Source organism: Athene noctua, chromosome 6, assembly GCF_965140245.1.
Source record: "Athene noctua chromosome 6, bAthNoc1.hap1.1, whole genome shotgun sequence".
NCBI lineage: Eukaryota > Metazoa > Chordata > Aves > Strigiformes > Strigidae > Athene > Athene noctua.
Genome location: NC_134042.1, coordinates 26559587 through 26581448, shown reverse-complemented (window position 1 = coordinate 26581448; position 21862 = coordinate 26559587). Strand labels below are relative to the sequence as shown.

The 21862-nt window shown below is 40.1% G+C and overlaps 1 protein-coding gene across 1 annotated transcript; it reads left to right on the top strand.

Annotated features, from left to right (window-relative positions):
* The first annotated feature begins 16 nt into the window (after positions 1-16).
* FBXO33 (F-box protein 33) lies at positions 17-21846 on the top strand. The gene is made up of 4 exons (XM_074909923.1): positions 17-768; positions 7436-7546; positions 13009-13694; positions 17746-21846. The coding sequence occupies exons 1-4, from the start codon at positions 239-241 to the stop codon at positions 18015-18017; spliced, it is 1599 nt and encodes a 532-aa protein (XP_074766024.1). The 5' UTR covers positions 17-238; the 3' UTR covers positions 18018-21846.
* The last annotated feature ends 16 nt before the right edge of the window (positions 21847-21862 follow it).

Here is a 21862-nt window from a genome sequence, read left to right as displayed (position 1 = left end):
AACAGAGCGGGGCGCCGGCGGCGCGTTCGCTCGCGCTCCCCCTCCGGGCTGGGTGGTAGGACCGACGCGGCGCCGCGCTGGGCGGGGGGTCCGGCCCACCTCGCGCCCCTCCCCGCCGCGCTGGGCGGTGGTAGGGCCCCCGCTCCACCCCCCGTCCCCCCCCCGGCGGCGGCGCGGGTGGTGCGTCCCGGCAGCAGCCGCGTCCCGGCCGGCGCCCGCCCCCTCCGCCTTGTCATTGATGTTGTTGTTTTTGTCGCAGGAGCCGGAGGCGAGGCCGGGGCCGCCGCCGCCTGGGGCCGCCGCAGCAGCAGCAGCGGGGCTCGGGCCGGCGCCAGGCATGTCGGTGTGCGGGGAGGCGGTGGGCGCCGGCTCCCTGCCCAGCGAGCTGGTGGTCCACATCTTCTCCTTCCTGGCGGGCCCCGATCGGCTGCGGGCCTCGGCCGCCTGCTCGCACTGGCGGGAGTGCCTCTTCTACCCGGCCCTCTGGCCGCGCCTCCGCCTCAGCCTCCGCGTCTCGCCGGCCGAGCGCCCGCGCCTCGAGTTCCTCATGCGCAAGTGCGGCTGGTTCGTCCGTGAGCTCCGCGTACAGTTCGCCGCCGACAACTACCCCAGCGGCGGAGGGGGGGCGGCGGCGGCGGCGGCGGGAGGCGAGGGCGCCGCGGCGGCGGGCGACGGGGAGGCGCCGCCGCTCTGCCCGCGCTGGCTCGACCTGCTGAGGACCTACCTGGAGCTGGTACTGTGCGTCCTGAGCAGCGTCCGCAACAACAGGTACCGCGCCGGGCCGGGCCCGGGGCGGCGGGAGCGTGAGGGGAGGCGGCGGGGCCCCGAGGCCCCCCCAGAGCCGCGCGGGCCGGGGACCGGCCGTCCCGTCCGCTTCCGCGGGCGAGAGCGGCGCCCGCAGCCGGCACCGGCGCCTGTGGGTGACCCGCGGCGGCCGGTTCCTGCCGGGGCCGCGGCGCGGGAGCCCCGGGGCGGGGGGGACTCGGGCAGCCCGGTGGGGTGTCCGCGGCTGCGAGTGGAGCGGAACCGGAGGCGCGCTGCTTCGAGCTGCCTGATTTCTATCATCTGCTGTAGTTTGGTGGAGAGTATAAAGGCAGACGTTTAGCTGGCAAGCGGCTAGTCAGTGTGCAGAACGAGTAATACAAACTTATTGGCCCTTCTGAAGGGGAGTGCAGCTCAGCTGGAGCAAGAGAGAGCTGGGAGTTTGAATTCGGTGCCTAACAAGGCACATTTATCACTTTAAAATATAAGCCTTACTACGCACAGGCTTTGGACATCTTATGCATGATTGAAAAATAATTAATGTCATGAGAAATTAGTAGGAGGGTTAAAATTACGGCACTGGTGTTTTTATGGAGGGAGAGAGATGGAGTACTGCCCCAATAAAATACTTTGACCTTTCTAGCTATATGAGTTTTCACCGTTGAAAATCAGAGCTTTCATGCCAGCTCTCGTGTTACCTGTGAAACAGATTTGACTCAGTTTTAACTAAGAGGAGGGTTTTATGTTTGTTTATTGAAAAAAATATTTCGGACATGGCACTTTCTTGACCGAGTTGCATTTAAATGATAGTAATCTCTTCCTGTGGTTTGGACTTCAGATGTGTTTAGATCCTGCTTTTTCACATACTTACTTTGGCAGGTTAGATAATTTCATCAGGTTGGAGTTCTTTAAAATGAAAATACTTGCATTCTCTTTACCGTGTGTGGGTGCGATCAAGATAAATATCTTTTTAAAAAAGATAACAATCAGATATACTAATATATGGCCTCTAGTCAGCACCTAGGACAGGAAAGCAAGGATATTACAGTTAGGTTATGATGTGTTTGGAAAGCCATGCAGATTTTAGGATAGGAAATGGTTGAATAGTATTTCTCCTCTGTGTGCATATAGCTTCACCTACCAAAAAAAAAAAAAAAAAAAAAGCATCAAGTATTTCAGGGTATTTTCAGGATGAATTAAACCTTGTAGATGGCCCTTGGAAAACAGTCTGCAACTGAATCATGGTCTGGTCTCCGCCCCTCTTTGATTCCGGAGGGATTAGAGAGTAGTTTGAGGCCTTCCTTGCTTCTTGATTTTGAAGCAAGAGAACTTTCAATGTAATTCCTCGTTGGTTTGAGATGAATGCAAATGTGGTGTGTGAAGTCTCACTTTCAGTTCCTCCGCGCTGTTGTGCCCAGCAGGTACTTCCCGTGGTGCAACTGCGATGGCTGAGAATTACAAACCTTCTGAAAGCAGCTTCTTGGTCCCAGTTCACCTTTATCTTAATTTCTTTCTTGCCCTGTGAATCCTCGATGTGCAAATAATGCTAATATGGCTTGATAGGTCTTCTCTTGCCTTTAAGGAGCTTTCACTTAACTGTTGGAATCTTTGGGAAATCCAGCTGATGTCATTCAGTGGAAAAAATGTTGATGATGTTAGTGATATCTGATCTGAGACAAATAATCACTACGTGGACTTGGAATTTTAAAATAAATAGTGTCTGCAGGAGATGTTGCCTGGAGGTTTTGTTGGTAAAACTAGAATGCTTCTTTTTTTCCTCTCTATCTTGCTAGAATACAAGGCTGTCAAAATGAAATGAGTTGTGGGAAGGCTTTTGGTACACTTTTTCTTTTGAAAAAGACTCATTCTCTGTGGCCTTACCTGAAACTTGTACAAGGGCACTTGCTTTCTAAAGTTCTTTTTACATATTCTGTACGTATGGTGTGGCTCAGGACTGCAGTAAAACACTATGTAGAAGTAGTTGTTTTCCCTGGTACCTGTTCTCTGATTAGTGTAATTTCGGTGGTAAGCCTGAGGTAAAAAGTTACCAGCTTTGACAGGATTTAGCATTACTGTACTTTCTTGCTGTCTTTAAATCATTTGCATGCTGCTGTTTTGAAATGAATAATGTATGACTGGGGAACACAGGGTACCTGGTTATTACAGCAGGCTTTTTTTAATGAGCATTAAAAAAATTGGGGGAGGGGGAGATTTACATTAAACACTTGACGTTTTATTCAGACTTTCTTTCTGAATAGACTCCTTTTTTTCCCTTGCACAGACAAGGTTTTTAGTTTATTTTGATTTATTTTTCTTCTTGCAAGGTAACTACCATTAACTGATTAGTTTGCACGTAGAACACAGTTTTTTAGCTCTTTAGGTAGAGTTTTGAGATTGAAACCAGGTGGGAAGGAGCATTAACATATGTGAAATTGCTGCTTAGTTATTGCTGCATGTTGAAATCAGAGGTCACCTGCCTGATGCTTAGCTTTGTCTAAGGAACGACTGTAGTCCAGTCACTTTATTGCTCTGCTTCTGTTTATTCATCTGTAACTTATGGGTAGTTAGTAATTTCTTCTTGTGTTAGCTGTATGTCGTTGTACGTGGGATAGCTATTGTAATTTCCAAAATAATGGAAACAGCAGTGTTTTTAACTTTTCCAGTGGCTGGATCACTGTAAATGCATTCCTTTTGAAAGTAAGTTTAAAACAGGATGGTTCTTTCATAACTGCTGTTCAGCCCTTATGATAGCTTTTTGGCAGAGAAGTTCAAAGAATTTCCATCTTATACTTCAGAACTGGAGAGGAAGAAATCTACTTTTGTGAAATGGCATACTGTTTCTTAACTGTATAATCTTGTTGTAGGCTTTTAAATCTATTATTAAACAATACAGTAACAACTTCCCTGCTTGCAGGAAGAAAATCCAGTACTTTAGATGTCTCTAGAATTCTTGAGGATTTAAAATACTTCAGGACCTAAGGAAAGTAATAACTAGAAGTAATGCAATTTCTGTATGCTCTCTTCTGTAGAGAAGAATGGTGTGTATTTTTGCTAATAAAAGCATTTTCTGTACAACATAGAATTGTTAATTTCTAAGCAAATCTGCATGTTAAGTCTTCGAAAAAGTATTTTGGAGCAACCTCTGCTAATTCTGGTGAAGTTAAGGAAATAACTACTTATCCACAACTTTGTTTAACAATAACTGATGATATTCTGACAAGTATTACTGCTGGCAGCCAGTTATCATCCAAGAAGGTATATTCTGGGTTAGTCTCCTATTTGAGGTAGAGCTCAAATTGTCATAAACTTTATCTTGTGGGTGGCAGCATATTGCTCTCAGAATATTGCTTTAATAGTGCTGGGACCATGATGAGCTCTAAAAATTTATAATTTATTTAAGTAAAATGAACTAAAGTAGCATTTATAGTGATCTGTAACTTTTCCATGAGCTATTATGTTTATGACAGTAAATGAAGCAAAGTAACAAAGTATGTTATTGTTTAAACAGTTGATGTTCTACATCTTATTAAAAAAAGGGGGGGGGGCGAGTGGGCATAATGTTCTGTAGCAGTATTGGGAGGGGCGAGTTGTTTCTTAGTGGCTCTTACGAGATCCTTATCTTTCCAAATTGATCTTTCTAAACCAAGTTCTCGAAGGCAAGTGGGAGGGCAACAAACTTTCCGTGAGTCATATCAGTGCATACAGCAGCTAATAAGCAACTGCTGATCATTCAGTAGGAGAATTCTGTGTTCTTTTATGTAACTCTGAAATCCCAAAGAACGTTCTCTCCTCTGGCTGCTTACAGAGGAAGATAGGAAGGTAGTTATTTCCCTGTCTCCCCCCGCCCCCCTTCCTCTGCAATATGTTAATTTCTGTGACTGGTTTGATCTTTGCTGTGGAAACAAAAACGCATATTATAGTAAAACTGTGATATCTTGGTTGTCCTGATTAATTTTCTTCCTAGTAGCTGGTACAGTGCTGTGTTTTGGGTTTAGTATGAGCGAGCAGCTGTGTAGCGCTTAGTTGCCAGGTGGGGTTAAACCACGACACTTGGTGAAACATGATATCTGTCTTGGGGTTGCCAAAAACTGGTGAATCGCTCAAAACAGTAGACTGCATCTGTATTTGAGGTTTTTTTATGACTCTCTTCTGTTGGTCTGAGAAGGCAGCTGAAACTGGCAGAAACTGTTATAATACTACAATACGTGCCTTACCACTTTGTTCATGTTGAATGTAAGCAAGGCCATTTTGTTCTTTTTTCATTAAATGTTCAAAAAACCCAACCAAAACAGAAGATGGAGCCTAGTAATAATTTACTACTTTTAGTATGCTTTTTGAGCTAGTGGAACAGAAATGGTTTAGAAATCCCTCAAAAGACATGTTTTTTCCCAGCTGTGTGTATGGTCGTACATAGGATTAAGATGCCATTATAACTTTTAGCAGAAGATGACAATTAACTTCTAAACATTTTTATTTAAATAGCAATCACTTTACTAGCTCTCTGAAATAAAGATGAGATGTAAGATGAATGCCACAGAGATTGTATGACACTTCAAATAGCGGCAAAAATCTAATGTGTTGAACTGTGATCAGGGTTGTTGATGGTAATAACTGTTGTGAATGGAAAAATAATTGGATGTTTTCGTTGCTTAAGTTTTGAGGCGGGGAACTTTACTGTGCGTCTCCGTAGAGCATGAAATGGCTGTTGAATGGATGTAGCAAAAATGTGTGGGATACTAGTAAATAGGGTTTCATGTGTCCTGTAGTTCGATGGCTCTAAAATTAATACCTGCCTACAGTAGCATTCACTGGGGGTATGAGTAACACAAAACAAGACCTGTGTGTGATATGAATATATGCAGGTAATTAAAAATTGTTCTGAAGATTGCATTTTGTGTTTTAGCTCTCAGAATTAAGTCACTGAGATCAGAAGATAAAAGCTTAATTATAGCATTGGCTGTGAATGCTGCCTTTCCAGGTGGAGGTTTCTGCTGCTTTCCCTGTCATACCAGACTATCTTTTACAGCTTTTGAGGAAAGAAGAGCTCAAAATACTCTCTGTTGATGGTGCCAGTGTCTTCAGATTTCCCTGCCAAGCTTATTCTTCAGTTTGATCAGTCTTAGTCAGATTTATAAAATACTGAGCATGTGGCCATGGCTCAGTTTATGTTAATGCATCATCAGTAAAGTAGCCCAGTATTTAAATGACTAAATATTGTTATGATTTCTGAAACAGCTGTAAAATCTAGGTATTTTGCTCCAGTATTTGTCTGACTCAATATAAAGCTTGTGGATCTTACTATTAAGTTGTTGTTCACCTATAGAAGAAAAGTAGCAGATGCAACAGTGGATAGATTTCAGGAAACTGGTGTATGGTTATTGAATATAAGAACTTCAAAACAGGTAAATTATGACTCATGGTACATATCAATTATGGACTGTAATTGATATTTACTTAAAAAAATTTACAACTTGACTACTTGATACTCTCCCCTCCCCCTTGGTAGAATATCAGCTCATATTGTGGAGGTAGTGAACTGGCACCAGAGCTTCCCTACACTTTGAGCATTGTAATTATATTTTCCTCAAAGCTGATCCGAAATATTAGCATGTGATTTGTAAGCCAGCAGAAATAAGGATTTATGTAACTCACTTCATTGTCAGCTACAGGTTAATTGGCATCTACTGTTTAAGATGAATTTAACTCATGTATCATTTGTGATGAAACTGGGGTTTCTGCCATGTTAATTATCAAGTGCAGACTTGTCCTTGCATGTTGAGTAAATCTAATTTACAGCATGTATAAGTAAAACAAATGTTGGCCTGAGACTTAGTTAAGAAAATAAGTCTTAAAAGTAAATGCCACACAGCTACTCTAAAACTGCAGTCATTTTCATATCTCTTGCTTGATCTTTTTTAGGAATAGAAAAGATGCAAGTCAGAAAAATAAACTGTACTAGGGAAAGGAAAACTGTCTGTCTAGCACACTGAGTCATGTCCAGCATAAATTTAGAGGTGGTTCTTTCACTTCTCTTAGGTATTTCTTCTAAAAATTAAAATTATATGTCATGGTGGACTAGTCCTCTTCTGGTCACTGACGGGAAATATCAGAACAGCTTTGATATAACATGAGTTAGACACTGCTTAAGATGTGGGGAGCTTTTGCTTTTCCTGCCTGAGGTTTGTGTTCCCTGAATTGAGGCAGGTTTGGGCTCCCATTTGTAACCCAGCTGCAATATAAGTGCTCGGACAGGGTTGTTTGTGGTTGCATTCTACTTGGGCGTTAAATGTTAAAAGGAATAGGTATTTGATATTTTCATCTGTGACACTTGACACACATGTTTCAAGGATTAAAAAGGGCACGGAAGCACTGCTGAAAGTTTTCTCTGTGGCACTGGCTTGCGGAAAATACTCCTGTGGTGACTGAAAACTGGCATTTGCCTTTACAGCTGGATTCAGCAGTTTGTGTAGTAGTCCTCTTCCCTTTTATACTTCAGTCTCATTTTCTGTAGTTCCATATGTGCCTGTATTCCAGGACAGTAGAATGTTTCCCAAAACAGACTGTGTGTTCCGTGTAATAATGTGTTCTTATCGTCTGTGTGTGTCTTACCCACAATGATTCTTCAGTGTTTTAATTTTGTGTACAGATTCCTTTCTATTTTGTCATTTCATAGGAACCTCCAGAAGTTAAGTCTCTTTGGGGATATAAGCATTCTGCAGCAACATGGAAGTATATCAAATACATACCTCGGCAAGGTTGACCCTGATGGCAAGAAAATTAAGCAGTAAGTTATATTTGTAAATTGTCAAATATATTAAAGTAATAACAGATAACAGAACACATATTTTTTGTGCCTGAAATAAATGACTGAGAAAGCTTTAAGTTTTTTAATAGGATGAGAATCTAAATTCTTAAATTGAGTTGATTTCTATTCCTACTATTTACATGAAGTAGTCTGGTTTTGTGGCTTTCTTTTTTTTCCCTTCTCAGCAGGGTAAGAATCCTTTATTTCCTCTTTTCATTGTGTTCTAGAAACAATATTATGTTAATAGCATGAAAGGGGAGGAGGGATGGGGGGGTGTTACCAGCACCTCTGCTATTGCTGTACATGAGAAAATTAGAAAAGGAAGTAATCTGTTGTATTTCACAAGAGTCAAGGACATGTAGCAAGTAAACTTGAAAGAGAACATAAACACAAACAACTTCAGGTTGCATCTCAAAACTAGGTTATGTATTTGCAGAATTCCTGGAAGATCATATCTCTCAATGGGCTTGTTTAGTTCGGAGGTGTATTTTAGCTTGCCATAATTACATTATGGTGCAGTCCTTGAATACTTATAAATCAGAACAGGAAATTCTTCTTTGGAAAAGGTTAAATACAATGTAAAAAGCTACTGACTTACGGAATGAATTACCGCAGAGGGAGTGATGCTAACTTAACTATTTTAGCACTTATGCTAGAACTTTCCATATAGATAAAACCTGGTGAATACCATTGTTTCAATTTGTGTCAGTTTGAACATCTTTTTGTAGCTTGGGAGTGGAGTAAGTACAGCCACTCTAGATCTTTACTATTATTTTTTAGAGTGGTTTTAAAACTAGTCTAGGTTTATTATCAGATGTATGTGAACACAAACGTTGAGCTAAATGTTTGGTCCTGACTTAAATTTGCAAAACAGTGCAAATACAGATGTGTGTCACATACTGTGTGGTTTTGTCATCCATTATGCTTAGCTTGCAAAATTTAGAGCAATTTGGGATTTTGTTTATATGTACTGTATTGCTGTATGCAGGTAAAAGGCTGGTTTGATAAAAGCTCCTTTGTTTCATATCCTTTGTTGTGAAAATATGCTTGGCCCAAGGGGGCTTAAGAGAGCCACCTAAGCTGGGTGTATGGTTAAACATTTCTTCAAACAAATAACAAAAATAAGTATGCACATTTCAGAGCCATAAACCGTTCAAAACTCTTTATCTAATTTGAGGTTAATATTGACCTTTGCATGTTTTGGAGTGAGTAAATAAATGCAACCTCTTGTTTGGTGGTGGTTTTTTTTCCCCAGAATAAAACAATTTATTTGGGACCTGCTAGTCCTTTTCTAAATTAAAGGAAAGCTGGCAGTATTTTATTCAGTGTTCTCAAGTTCATCAGCACTAGCAGCAGAGTTACTTCAGGAAGTAAACCTTTATGGCTTTTTAGTCGCCTTTTGCACTTGGGGGTTGCATCAGTTAACTGATAACTAACACTGAAAGAGATTGAGCAGCCTTTGGAGACAGCATTATTGATAGCTGAGAATTTTTGGGACCCGTATGGTGATAAACCTTAGTTGCTGTTTCAGGAACTTTTGCAATTAAAGCAGCTGGGGAAGAAAATGTGACACTTCCTTAAGTCTGTAGCATTGAGCTGAGTGTAACAGATTGTGGGTGAAATCTCAGCTAGCACAGAACCGTTAGGATGCTTCCCCAGGTTAAGACTAAGGGTTGTTCTGAGGGAGAGGAGGCTTTCGATGGTGTTTTCAAAACTGTACCCTTGCAGGGTTTGTAATGCATGTTCTTTTTCTGTATAGCATATGTGTCCCTGGTTGCTTTCTAAAATTCTCTTTACAACTTAGTTCATTACTGTTGGGAAGCTCAGGGTAAACAGTACATTTGTCTTGAGTTGAACAAAGGGTGGTTGTTTAAAATTTTGCCTTTCTGAAATCCTTCCCATGATTGATCTGTGTGGTTCAGATAGTTTGGTTTCCAAAAGAACCAGTTTAGTCTCTGTTATTAAACAAAACATAATGATTGATAGTCTTTAATTAAACAAATGGGCTCCATATGGACCTTAGTAATATGTTTGTTTCCTGTTCAGGGCCATCAGTGTGCTTCAGTACTGGTCAGGACTGGTTTTTGGGCTTAAACAGTAACTCAGACTGTCTAGCCAGGCTTTGGTCTGTCCCCTGGCTGAAAGTGCCATTTGAGGCATTAATTATGAAAGTAATTTATTTTGAGTTTGGGTTTTTTTTTATATAGTTTGCTCCAGTATGATCATTGGTAGGTTTCAGGTTGGTGGTAAACATCCCGTAATTGCTGCTTAGAGGGAGCAAAGGGGACTGATTAAGTAGACTTGTCAAGGCATCACTAGGTTATGTTGCTGAGCTCTGCTTATATTCTGTGTTATGCTTACTAAACCATGCTTAAACTTCAGCTTTATAAGTGAGCTTTAAGATAACCATGTGTAAGTTAGGATAAATACTGTACTATGCGCTAGGCAATTGAAGTAAAAGTTCATATGATAATCAAGTAGGTGTTAATTCACAAGAATTCACTTAATGTATCTAAATTTCTAGAAGACAGTTCAATCTGTTTTAGCTAACTCCAGTTAGATGCAGTCTGTTTATGAAAAATAGGATGTGCGTAAGAATTTGCAGGGGAGGAAAGAGCCCTGTTAGGGTGTTTGAAAAATTTATTTGAAACACGTTTAAACTAATGGCATGTGGTTTATATTGTGCTTCCTGTCTGGCATTATATAAAGCATGTATTAAAAACAATCCAAAAGTGATCACTATTAAATATTCTCTATTGACACATTTGATCTCTTTTTATTAAATTGGTAAAAAAGTGGGGGAAGGAGGCTGGGAAGTTTTATTAGGACCCAATGGGTTGGTAGACTATCAGCACAAATCTGAATACTTGTATAAATACTTTGGTGCTTGCAGTGAAAAGTTGATGTAGATACTGATTTAATGCTGTCTCTCTTGTTAGAAGTTACTTAGTACAGTTCTCACAGGGGAAAAAAAACACCCTACAGCTGCAGAGTTCTGTGTCATATTTCTTTTCATTAAGTTGTGCTAGTACTAGAACAGTACTCTTCCAATCTTAGATGTTTAAGTTGTATTAGAAGTACAATTTAAAGAGATCTTTAGTGCAGTGAGGTAAATAGATAGTAGTATTCTATCGAGTATCTCAAAATTGATTTGTCATCTTTTCAGTTGTTCTGTTAAATATTACAAGCACTATCAAGATTGACTAATATGACTACTACAAAATAAATTCTAGCATTGCTGCCACCATTATAGCACCTTCTGTGGATGTGATGGTGAGAGGGGAAAGGGAAGAGTCTTTTCTAATTGGAAGAAATTAGATAGGTTCCTGTGGTAGAAGAGGAATTGTCAGTGAATCTACCTTCAATTTAAGCATTGGCAGGAATAGTTATGAAACAAACAATGCCGGGATCAAACAGGGCTCTTCTGAACTATAAAACAATGTAGGAATAAAATCGCAAACCTACACTGTCCGTGACTCTTGACCTGTTGTTTAAAACTGTGTTTAATTTGTGATGCAGTTGCCAGTCCTCAGTTTAAAAAAAATATTCAGAGAAGATCTGGAAGAACTGAAGTCTTTAAACTTGATGACTATACTAGGCAAAACCTTGGGAACTGTTCTGAGGTGTATAATAGATAAATATAAGAACCACACGAACTCTTCCACTTGCAAAGAGAAGTCAGGCCTTGCAAACCCAGTACATTCTTAGGAGAAGGACAAAAGCACATGCAGGCAAGGGAGAGGATGAATAAGAATTTGCAAAGGGAGACCATGAATAAAGATTGTTCTTTTAAACTTTCTTACAACAAAGGATTATGGGGCATCAAAGGTAGTAGGTGGCAGGTTCAGAGCGAGCAATAAGAGGGGGGGAATCTCACTGCAGAGTTCTTTATTATTGGATGTTACAGTTGCTAAGAGCTTACTTGGCTCAAAGAGGAGCCTGGATAAATTTGTAGAAGTGAGGTCCCTGAGGATTACTAAATACAGAAAGCCATCTCTGGCTCAGGAGGTCCGAGTTAGAAATTTTTGGAAACTAAGGAGGTCTTTGAGAAATATCCCTCTGTGCTTTTCTTATTCTGTCGCACTTCTTAAGGTGTTAGTGTTTCTCTGCTGTCAGTCAGAATACTGGGCTAAATAAGCCTTTAATTTTGTCTGGACATTATCTCGGCTAGAGACACATGGATGAGAATAGTAACTTGCAAGGCTGTTTTGCTTAGATGTATAAAATACATGATGCTCATAACAACAAAAGAAAAAGTGTTCTGTGCAAAACATTACCTGAGGCACAAAGATTTCTGTTCATTTTGTACTGGAGGTGTTTACATCTTCTTGACATTTTATGGAACTGTCATAGCCTGGCTCAACTGCTTCCCTTAAATGCTGATCTTTCTTTCTGACTGACCAGGGTATGAGATCAAACTCTCATCTACACATGTCCTAGAACGTATATGCTCAAAGAACACTTGCCATTTAGGCAGGAGCACTCTTTTGGGCCTTAGCAGCTGTGGGATGAAGACTGGCAAAATAATTATTTGGAGAAAGTTTGTAGAATTTGACTGCACTATTTGAATTCAATATTAAAAATCTTATCTTAAAATACTTCTCTTGCCTTCTCAAATTAAATAGCTAACTTACAGAACATTGCTTCATTAAAAAAAATGGATGCAGCAGTGCATAGTAATCATTCAGCCTAGTAAATAGCAAGAGGATCTGGCACTGATAATCTGAGATTGAAATGTTACCAGGTCCAAGTTATGTTGGTAAAACTTGAACCTGTTGACACTTGAAAGTCCAGTTAGCTGTACATTCAGAATTATTCAAAGGATCTACTTTAGATACTTTTATTGTATTTTATACTTTTATATACTTTTTGTATGTTTGTACTTAGCCCTTTAATGAGGCAAAGTTAAGCAGGTAGTTTCAGATCATTCCAACTTATGCTGAAAGTCAAGTTTCTGCAAGCTTTCACATTGAAAATGACTTTTTTTTTTTTCCATGCTGAATTTGCAGTTCTGGAGAGGTTAGCAAATATGAAAAGCTGTTTTAAAAACTTAAGAACTGTGTTTTAAAAGCATTACAGGTTTTCTTATTTGCATAACCTTAAAATGTATGTGGGAGGGTGTTAAATACGTGCTGAGAAATACATGAAATGAAGGTTCATAGTGTGCCACTGTTTTTGAAAGACAAAGTACATAATTTTTCCCAAGATACTTCAATATTTTAACCTTTTAAGTGCACTGAAGGTTAAATTGCTGTGGGAGGTCCGTAGAGTCAGGTTCTAACATTTGTTGTTCACAAGAACCATAATAATAGCTCCTTCTTGCAAAATACAGCCATAAATGAAAGAAGAATAATTCTCGAATTAAAAAAAATAGAATGATATGCAGTTGGTAAGACTAAACCATGTTTAATAGGATCATTGTCTGTTTTGTTTACTTGCAGAATACAACAGCTGTTTGAAGAGATATTAGGCAATAGCAGGCAATTGAAATGGCTGTCTTGTGGGTTTATGCTGCAAATAGTAACTCCCACATCATTGTCCTCCTTATCAAACCCCATAGCCAACACCATGGAACATCTGAGCTTACTGGACAACCACATCCCTGGTAATACCACTCTTATCACTGCGGTTGAATTGGAGCGCTTTGTGAATCTGCGTTCGCTCGCTTTGGATTTCTGTGATTTTACAGCTGAAATGGCAAGAGTCCTGGCTGACAGCAACCATGTGCCTTTGCATCGACTGTCCCTCCTGGTCCACAGTGTTTCCATAATGCACAAGTCATTGGACAGTATGCCAGAAGATGAGAATTGGAAGGCGCTGACTCGCAACAGCACTAATCTTCGGGTGTATATAATGGCTTTTGATGTCAAGAGTGATGATATGTTAAGGATTCTGAAGCCCAGTATCCCCCTAGAGAGGATTCATTTTGACAGCTACATCACTTGTGTTTCAGGGGCTGTTGTTGACCTCATATCCAGGCAGTATGACAAGTTCCTCACTCATTTTATACTAATGAATGATGTGATAGATATGTCTGGCTTCCCAGATCTTAGCGACAACCGGAATGAAGATCCACTTGTCTTATTAGCCTGGAGGTGCACAAGACTGTCTCTGCTAGCTGTTCATGGTAGGTAATACATTGCATGGGCATAGTATGTGACTTTGAAATGCTTAAAACATTTCAGCCTTTCTCATCGGAATGTGTTTTACTGGAGTGATGTTTGAAAGTCTGCTGCACAGTAGCTATACACGCTGTTGTACCTTATACTGTTATTTTTGTGTTTGAAAATATGGTGGTTATTGTGTATGAATTCTAAACATACTTGTAGCTTACTAACTGCTATTGAGAAGTCACACAGGATTTTGTTAGTCTGCTCACAGAAATGAGGATAACTAAGAACTGAACATTCCAGGAGGCTTATCCTGAAAGTTGTGTGCACTGTGCAGGTTCCACCAAGTGGCTGGTTATGTGAATGTGAACACTGGAAACATTTGCTGTTTTACTGTGAGGTCATGCTGACAGGGTTAGGTGATAGATGATGTGATTCCTGTTGTAAATAATATGGGTTAAGTGCTCCAAGGCTGAGGGGAGGGCAGTTTGGTAAGACTTTGCCAGCAGATGAAGGCTGAAAAATATGTGTAGGAGGTTGCCTCGCTGAGTGCATTGGTTTCACCAGTAATACTAGAGGTAGGTTTATCCCACCTATTTATTTGCCAAATAAATGCAATTTTTTTTTTAAAAAAAAAGCATGCATTTTTATTCAGCTCTGTCATTCAGTACAGTACTTGCTAGAAGTTACAGTTGTCTGGCGAATTTTAAGGCACCTGCAACTGAAATAATACAGAATAGTTCTTTTTGTACTGGAATCGGCCTCCTGAGACCAAGCTTGCCAATGCATGAAGAGTTAAGCGATGACTCTCTATTGTGTTGCATAAGAATGAATTAATTTCCTCAGATTGCTTGGAGGAGTAAATCTCTAGTCCCACAGCACAAACAGGAGAGACCTTCAGCAGTGAAGGTTGTACATCCAGATTTCAGTTCATTGAAGTCAGAAGGTCCTGCTGTATTTGCTAGAAAAAGTTTTTCCACTGTCTTCTACTGAAAAATTATTGCGGAGTGGAGGATGTCAGTTCAGCTGTCTCACCTTTATCGTTTCCAGGTCTGACAGATTTTTGGATACTGGTACATGACCTTAACCACTCTCAATGTGGATTTTAGCAGTTCCTTTTAACATTTGAATACAAGCTTAAGGACCTTTTAAGAAAAAATAAAATTTAAAAAAAAGTTACCTTAATTTATCCTCCTACTGCAGGGAAGTCCTTTAATGTCTAAACTTAAAAAGATGGTAAAATACCCGAACATAAGCTAGCATAAGTATCATTTAATATCAGAGCATTTCTGTTCAGTAGAAGGTGTTAATCTGTGCAGAGCATTGGGAAAGCAAATGCCTTCTACGGTTCTGTGTAGCAAATGGTGGTTGCATCATCTTTGTTTGGACAGATGCTGTGTATACCTGGGGGAGAGAATGGCCAAATATCACGCTTGCTCAGATGCTGGGATTCAGGTTTCTTCCCCTTCTTTTCTCCCCTCCTTGCAGCAGAAGCCAACTAAGCTGCTTATAAATGCCTCCTGATCTTGTTTTAAGCTGTGAATATGACTTCTCTGGTACTATGGTATAACTGTCTTTCTTCTGGAGTAGCAACTGTGAGAAGAGCGTGACTAGGAAGGAAGATTAGAATGCTGAGATGCTTCAGTACAGCATCTTAGCCTCAGGCTTGTATTTTCTGAGGTTTGCCAAATAATGGTTTCTGGCTCCACATGTCATGTTCTTCATGATACTATCTAGCTTCCTTCAAGAAAAAAACGGTGGCTTTGTTCAAGCTGCAACAATTCACCTTATTTGTAAGTGCACAGGTTTCTTCTGTCTCCTGAAGTGATTCTTCAGTTTCTAATACTTTTCAGGGGTTTTTGGTTTTCCCTCTTTTGCTATTAGTTTGCTCTGAAAAAGGCTTTAATTTACATATAGTTTTGGCTACCACTTGTCACTGACCAAAAGAGAAGGGGGAAACCATACCGGAAGGACACTCTTCCTTGGGTGCCTCAAGATTCTCTTCTGTCTTTTGTGGGAAGTCATATCATCTTTCCAGCAAGGTAGCATCTTCAGGAGCAGAGGAAAGCTGATTGAAGGATGTTAAAGTGAAGAGTGTGTGGTCATTTGAGATGAGATAGGGACAGTAGGATAGTCAGAGTGGTATGGTGTGGCACTGTGAATAAAAAGCACAGCCCATGTATGGGATCTACACCCTTTTTTTTCTTTCCCCTCCCTCCCTTTTGCTTAAGAGAACGATGCTTTGTGTGCATTTTCAAGACTTTGGTTGTAAACATACTGTTACCTATGAAATTCTCAGTTTTATTCTGCCTGTGAACAAGGCTAAAGTTGAAATTTTTACTAGCAAAGAGACACAAATTGTGGTGCTGCCTGTGGTGAATTTGTTGTTCAGTGATACTTGTGGTGAAGTGACCATTCCCTGTTATCTCTGAATACTTCAGTTGGGCAGAGTCTTTTTGACTGCTTGAAGGTTACTGAGAAACTTCAGGCAAAACTTTTGAAAGGAGAGTTAATTTAAAATGAGATGAAATTGAGAATAAGATGGTTGTTCCAGAGCATAGAGGATCTGACCATGAAAAGTTATAGCAAAGCCCATATACCTGAACCACAAGAATGGTACAAGGGACTTAACTGCAGTTGTTGCCTTTATTCTTGTGCTTTCTGTCAAGGATTTCTTTATTAAGTTCATTCATGATCAAGAAGACTGGAAGGAGTTATGAGCTCCTCTAAATCCTAATAGGGGAGTGTCATTGTAGAGGTAGAATTTTCCATTTGGTTTAATGTCCTACAGCCTTATTGACAGCTTCGCCTTCTGTGGACAGTTGTGCTGGAGGTGAAGTATCAGCAGACAAAAATTGTGGGAATTCATGCATTCCTAATGGTTAATATACCAGTAATGAGTCATACAGATGTGTGCAGGCTTTGTTGAAAACGTATCCTAAGCAACATATTTACATAACCTTAGAGACAAACAGTAGGAGAAAGTAAAAGAAAATAGAGTGAAAATTTCTCCTTTGTTACTTTGACATTAGTTTTCTTAATTCTTTAGCTAGCTGTCTTATTTTGTTATGTTATGATGTAGAGCATGTTAACTGCATTGTTGAAGACCAAATTAGAGTTAGTTTTTATTTCTCAACAGGTTAATTTTCCCAGGTCACATACTGTGCAGACTGCAGCTTTACTTGCTGTTTAAGTGAGCATCTCACCTTTAGCACCTGTGAGAATGAGGGTGAAAGCAGAAATGGATCTTTACTTTTGCAGTGGAAGGGCTGACTTGGCAGAGCTCCCAAAAAGGGAAGTTCCCAGCTCATCTGTGGTTTGCATCTGGTTATGGAGGAGCTCAGCATTTGCCTTAGCCAGGGTACAGAAAACTAACATGTAACTGAGGAGTAGGTGGTTTTAAAGAGGGATGCCAGCATATACTAATGGGAAGAGAGGGAAGTTTTGTCATTATGTATAATCTCAGATAGAATAACAAGAGATTGTAGATTTTTTTTATATATATATATACTGGTGTGACCTATTTCCTGGAGAGACTTCTGGTTTGTGTGTATTGGGGATTTTTGTTTTTGTTTTGGGTGGGGTTTTTTTTAAGTCTATTGCTAATGCAACAAAAGCAAACCAGATTTTTTTCTAGCACAAGCTGTTTTAAAACAGTTCTTTCATACATTTGCTTAAAATAATTGATTACTCACTTTTTTCATTCTATTTATTTATACTATGAAGTAGATCACAGGAAGTTTGAAATTGTAGATATAACTTAACTTGGAGTAAAAAAGTCAACTTCTCTACAAATGGTGAAAAAATTAGATGCAGAAAAGCTTGGTCAAATGACCTGAAATATTTTTGATACTTTCTTATTCAGAATATCACATGGGGCTTTACCACTTGCAACCAAAAAAAACCCCTACTGTAGGGGAATTCTGCCAGATGGAAGACGGCAGAATAGTTTGGGAAGGATGTTGAGATGCTCTGGTATTAAGTACTTCTGTTTAAAAAAAAAAAAAAAAAAAAAAAAGGCGCCTTGTAGCAAAATGACGGAGCAACTTCCTTTTTCTTTCCTCCTAGGTTACACAGTTTGGGCTCATAATCTTATAGCAATTGCTCGTCTTCGTGGCTCTGACCTGAAAGTTCTGGAAGTCACAGAAGAAAGCATTGATTTTGACCAAGGAGAACTGGCTGATCAGGATGTGGATCCAGTACACAATCTCATTGAGCAAGTATCTCTCGGATTGGGTCGACCTTGGCACGCAGTCATGGACATAGAACTGCTCAGTGTCTTCACTGAGCCAACCCGTCACTTCTACAGAGAGATGCAGAGCTTCAGTGAAGGCATTTAGCTCCTTATTTACAATTCCTGTGGTTACATATGCAAGTAGGGTCCTATTATGTTTTTTCAGTAGCGTGAATTAACCCCTTTTGTGCTGTGTTTAATCAGTATTAGCTATATAGAATTATATATGTGTATTCTACTTCTTGATCAAAGAACGTAGTCGGGTATTGGTTTAGAAGCTGAAAGTGGCAGTGTTTAGGGTTTTCACGGTTAATGGACTTGTCTACCAAACCTTACAGAGATACAGCCAAAGGCTGTCTGAGGTTGCCGGCTAACTTTACTTTTATTGAGTAACTGCATTTTGAATGATTTTACTGTTATATCGGAGTTCTCTGCTCAGGAGCCAACTCTTTTTAATACCCATATCCCCAGCCCAGTGGATTTCTATGCTGTCATTGTTGCTTAATCTGGTAGCATGCTACTTAATAGGCTTAAAGGAAGAGAAGTCTATCCAGGGCTGTTCATTGTAAGACTCTCACCTTGCTTTATTTCACGTGCAGATTCTGAAGCATGACTTCACTACCGTTCTCAGCTTTTCTTGGCTGTTGAGCAGTGGTGTGAGACACTAGCCATTCAGGTACCTGCACATAGAGATTCACTCCATAAGTCTTTTGGATTCTTTGCAAAGTCCTCCATGTTTATTCTCCTGTTCTGTCATCTTCCTTAAAAGTTAGCTTTGGGCCAAAGTTTAAAAGTGAAAAGCAAGAATGTGCACTCCGATGAGGTAAAAACATAACAGTGAAGACTTCAATACAAAGGTATACACCTGCAAACAAACATTAGTCGTGAAATCCCTAGCAACCAAGTCACTGGATTTTCTCTGTCAGCGCCTGTGTCAGCTGCCAAAGAATAGATTAAAAACGAAGAAGTGCCCACATGCTGGCAGGGGCAGGCCAACTTTTGGCCAGCCAGATACTGCTAGATTGTAATATATAAGGTCGAATTTCGACCTGTGGTACACAGCTGTGCTGTGGCTCAGTCAGCAACCTCAGAACTCTTAACAAACATGCACCTGTTTCACTGTGAATAGTGAATGTAAAGGAAGGAAAGGAAACAAATACAAAGCTTGTTCTATCACAGGTATGAGCTGCTATGATGCATGAAGAACATTCCATGAAGTATGTTTTAAAATCTTGTTATATCTGAGAGGCTTTAAAAGCCGATTTAACTGTTTCAGGGCAACCGCGGTACAGACGTGGTCTCTGTGAGACTTCCACCTGACCCCAGTTTTAAGTGGTACGAATGTTGTGCATTTAATGTTTAAAGGACAGTCTGCAATAATAAAGTAAGTGGCCAACGTGGGTGCCCAGCAGTGCTGAGACCTGGCTGCTATATTGTAAGCTTTGGAAAACACAATTTATGCAACAGATGTCCAGATATGATTCTATTTATGGAAAAGTTTATATGTGTTTTACAAATGGTTTTACCATCTTATATTAAAATGACCTTTTGACAGGTGTGCGCTGTTTTGTCTCCAGTGAGCACATACCATGCGGATTTTATATGTACATCAGTAGAGTGAATCCACTGGCACAGTGTGTGTATATGCCAGATGTGGTGAGATTTTATCTTATAAATGTGATCAGATAAAAAAAAACTCCTGACAGAAAATGTAAGGAAACCAGCTGAATGTTTGAATTGATGACTGATGTTGTATGGTTTATGTTAAATGTATATTCTTTTAATCTATGAATAAAGCATTAAAAATTGATCGCTGTATAAAATATTTTATTGTATCAGCATGAAGATTTTTTAGAATTAAAATGCAACATCGTTCATAAACTGTGTATAACTGGTAGCTCCCATTGTGTTTAGGTCAACAAAAGAGTCTAAAATAAGTCATAATTTTTTAAAATTTGGCTGAATTTTGTCAACATTTTTGGGGGGGGTGGAGGAAGGGGAAGGATGCTTTGCTAAAGATCAGACTATCAGACCAGTTAGCACAAACAGTATATCATGATATGACTTATTAGACTGATACAGTAAACTGTGGATTGTAGAATATAGAAGACTATTTTTGAGAAATTCCTGCATCCATTGCGATTGCTTAAATCAAAATCTAATGTGCTCAAGAACAATGTGTAGTATTTCTTTGGTGTCCCACTATTAAATAGATTATGAATACCTGCAATGCTTCAGTTTGACGTTTTATCCGTACTCAGAGTACGTAGCTGTGCATTCTGAATGAAAACTGCAAATGTCTGGTAAGCGGCCGAAGAGCTGCCGGGCCCTGCAGCGGCTGATGGTGCTGTGAGAATTGTCGGAGTGACTGTTCCGTGTGTGTGTGTGTGCTAAGCAAGGATTTAATTTGAGCTTCTGAACTTCGTTTTACGGTAGTCCAAACTGCTACCAAGCGTGAGAATTTTACTGCGGGTTGTTTAAGCAGTCTTTTAGATCAGGTAGATTTGGTAAGCAAGATCATTTACCAATTTACTGAAGAGATGTTGTGGGGAATAAAGTAAACGTACTTACAGCTTTTCATGTGCCAGTAAAGTGAAATAATGGGACTTGGTCTCAGTGCCTTTCAGGGCTCAGCCTCCAGAGGGAGATTTATGTAGCAGTTCAATCTGACAGGGATTGTTTGGCATCACCTGGACCTTAAATTTGGTCATAAAGTGATCGAGATTTCTGGCTTTTTCTGTGTGACTTCCTGAAGCAAATGCTTTGTCCTCTGGTTTAAACAGTTGCAGGATGTTAATTTTATCTCTGCAGGCTTCTGTGTTTCTGTGGATAACTGCCTGCCTTTAAGGCAGTTGGGAAATGACTTGTTTACCTTTCTGTTATATAAACCAGCCTCTTTTTAAGGCATGAGTGTGTGGTGAAGCCTGTACCTTGACTAGTGTTGGAGAAATACACTTCTGATTGTTGTCTTAGAAATTAATAAAAGTTGGTTCTGTTGTTTGTTTGTATTTTTAGCAATAATCTGAATTAGTGGTACCAGGATGAAGGGATTCAAGCTGAAGCAATCTGAAATCAAGTGTTGGGAAACTAAGATGGTCCTAATGTGGACAGTGCACTTGCATTTGGATTGGGGCCTTACGAACTGTGTGAAATTGCTTGGAGCTTGCATAATCCCAAATGGGATTTAAATTTTTTTTTTTTTCTTTTTCCTAAAGAGAAAGTGATGTCAAATTAGGCTTGCTGCATTCTAGATTTAGCAGCAAGAACTTGGGAACACAAGCTCTCAATTGTTAAGACTGGACTGCCTTTTCTTTTGGGGGCAACAGGGACTTCGGGCCTTTAGAAAACAACTAATTGGCTAAAAATGATGCAACAGCTGAATTAAGGGACACAGCAGTTAAAACAATTTAACACAAATGATGCTTTTGAATATCTGTTGTCAGAATTTGTCCGTGAATAGCTCAAGTACAAAGGCTTATCTAACTGCCTCGGAGGACTAAACTGGAATGAGAAAGGGAGATTAAAGAAATTGCAGGAGTGAGCCATGGAAGAGTTCTGCAGCTGAAATAAGCCTATATGGAAAGAAGGGTAGGAGCAGGAGTACTGAGCTGCAAAAGCAGCTCCCTTGGCAGCCTTGACCTAAGCAAACAAAAAAAGTAGGCTGGAGGTTTTTTTTGGTAACTTTTAATTATGGGGTGGAGTGGCTGCATTTATATTAAAGGCTGAAACTGGGTTGTGTGAGTGTGTGTGAACAGGAGAACAGCAGGTCAACTGCCTGATGCTGCTGTAAGTTGGGGGCTTGTTGGGAGTTTTTCCTTCTTTGCCTTAAGGGGTCCCTCCTCACCCAGTGTCTGCACTGTAAGTACATGGTTCCCAGGTTGAAGCTACTGTCACAACAACCAACAGCTTCACAGCAGTCAGCCAGTAGAGGGGAGCTGGGCTCTGTGCAGC

Excerpts from the sequence above, each read along its gene's own strand:
- FBXO33 (XM_074909923.1), top strand. The coding sequence starts at position 239 with ATGTTGTTGTTTTTGTCGCAGGAGCCGGAGGCGAGGCCGGGGCCGCCG. Across the intron at positions 7,547-13,008 it reads GATGGCAAGAAAATTAAGCA|AATACAACAGCTGTTTGAAG; the intron begins GTAAGTTATATT and ends GTTTACTTGCAG. Across the intron at positions 13,695-17,745 it reads GTCTCTGCTAGCTGTTCATG|GTTACACAGTTTGGGCTCAT; the intron begins GTAGGTAATACA and ends CTTTCCTCCTAG.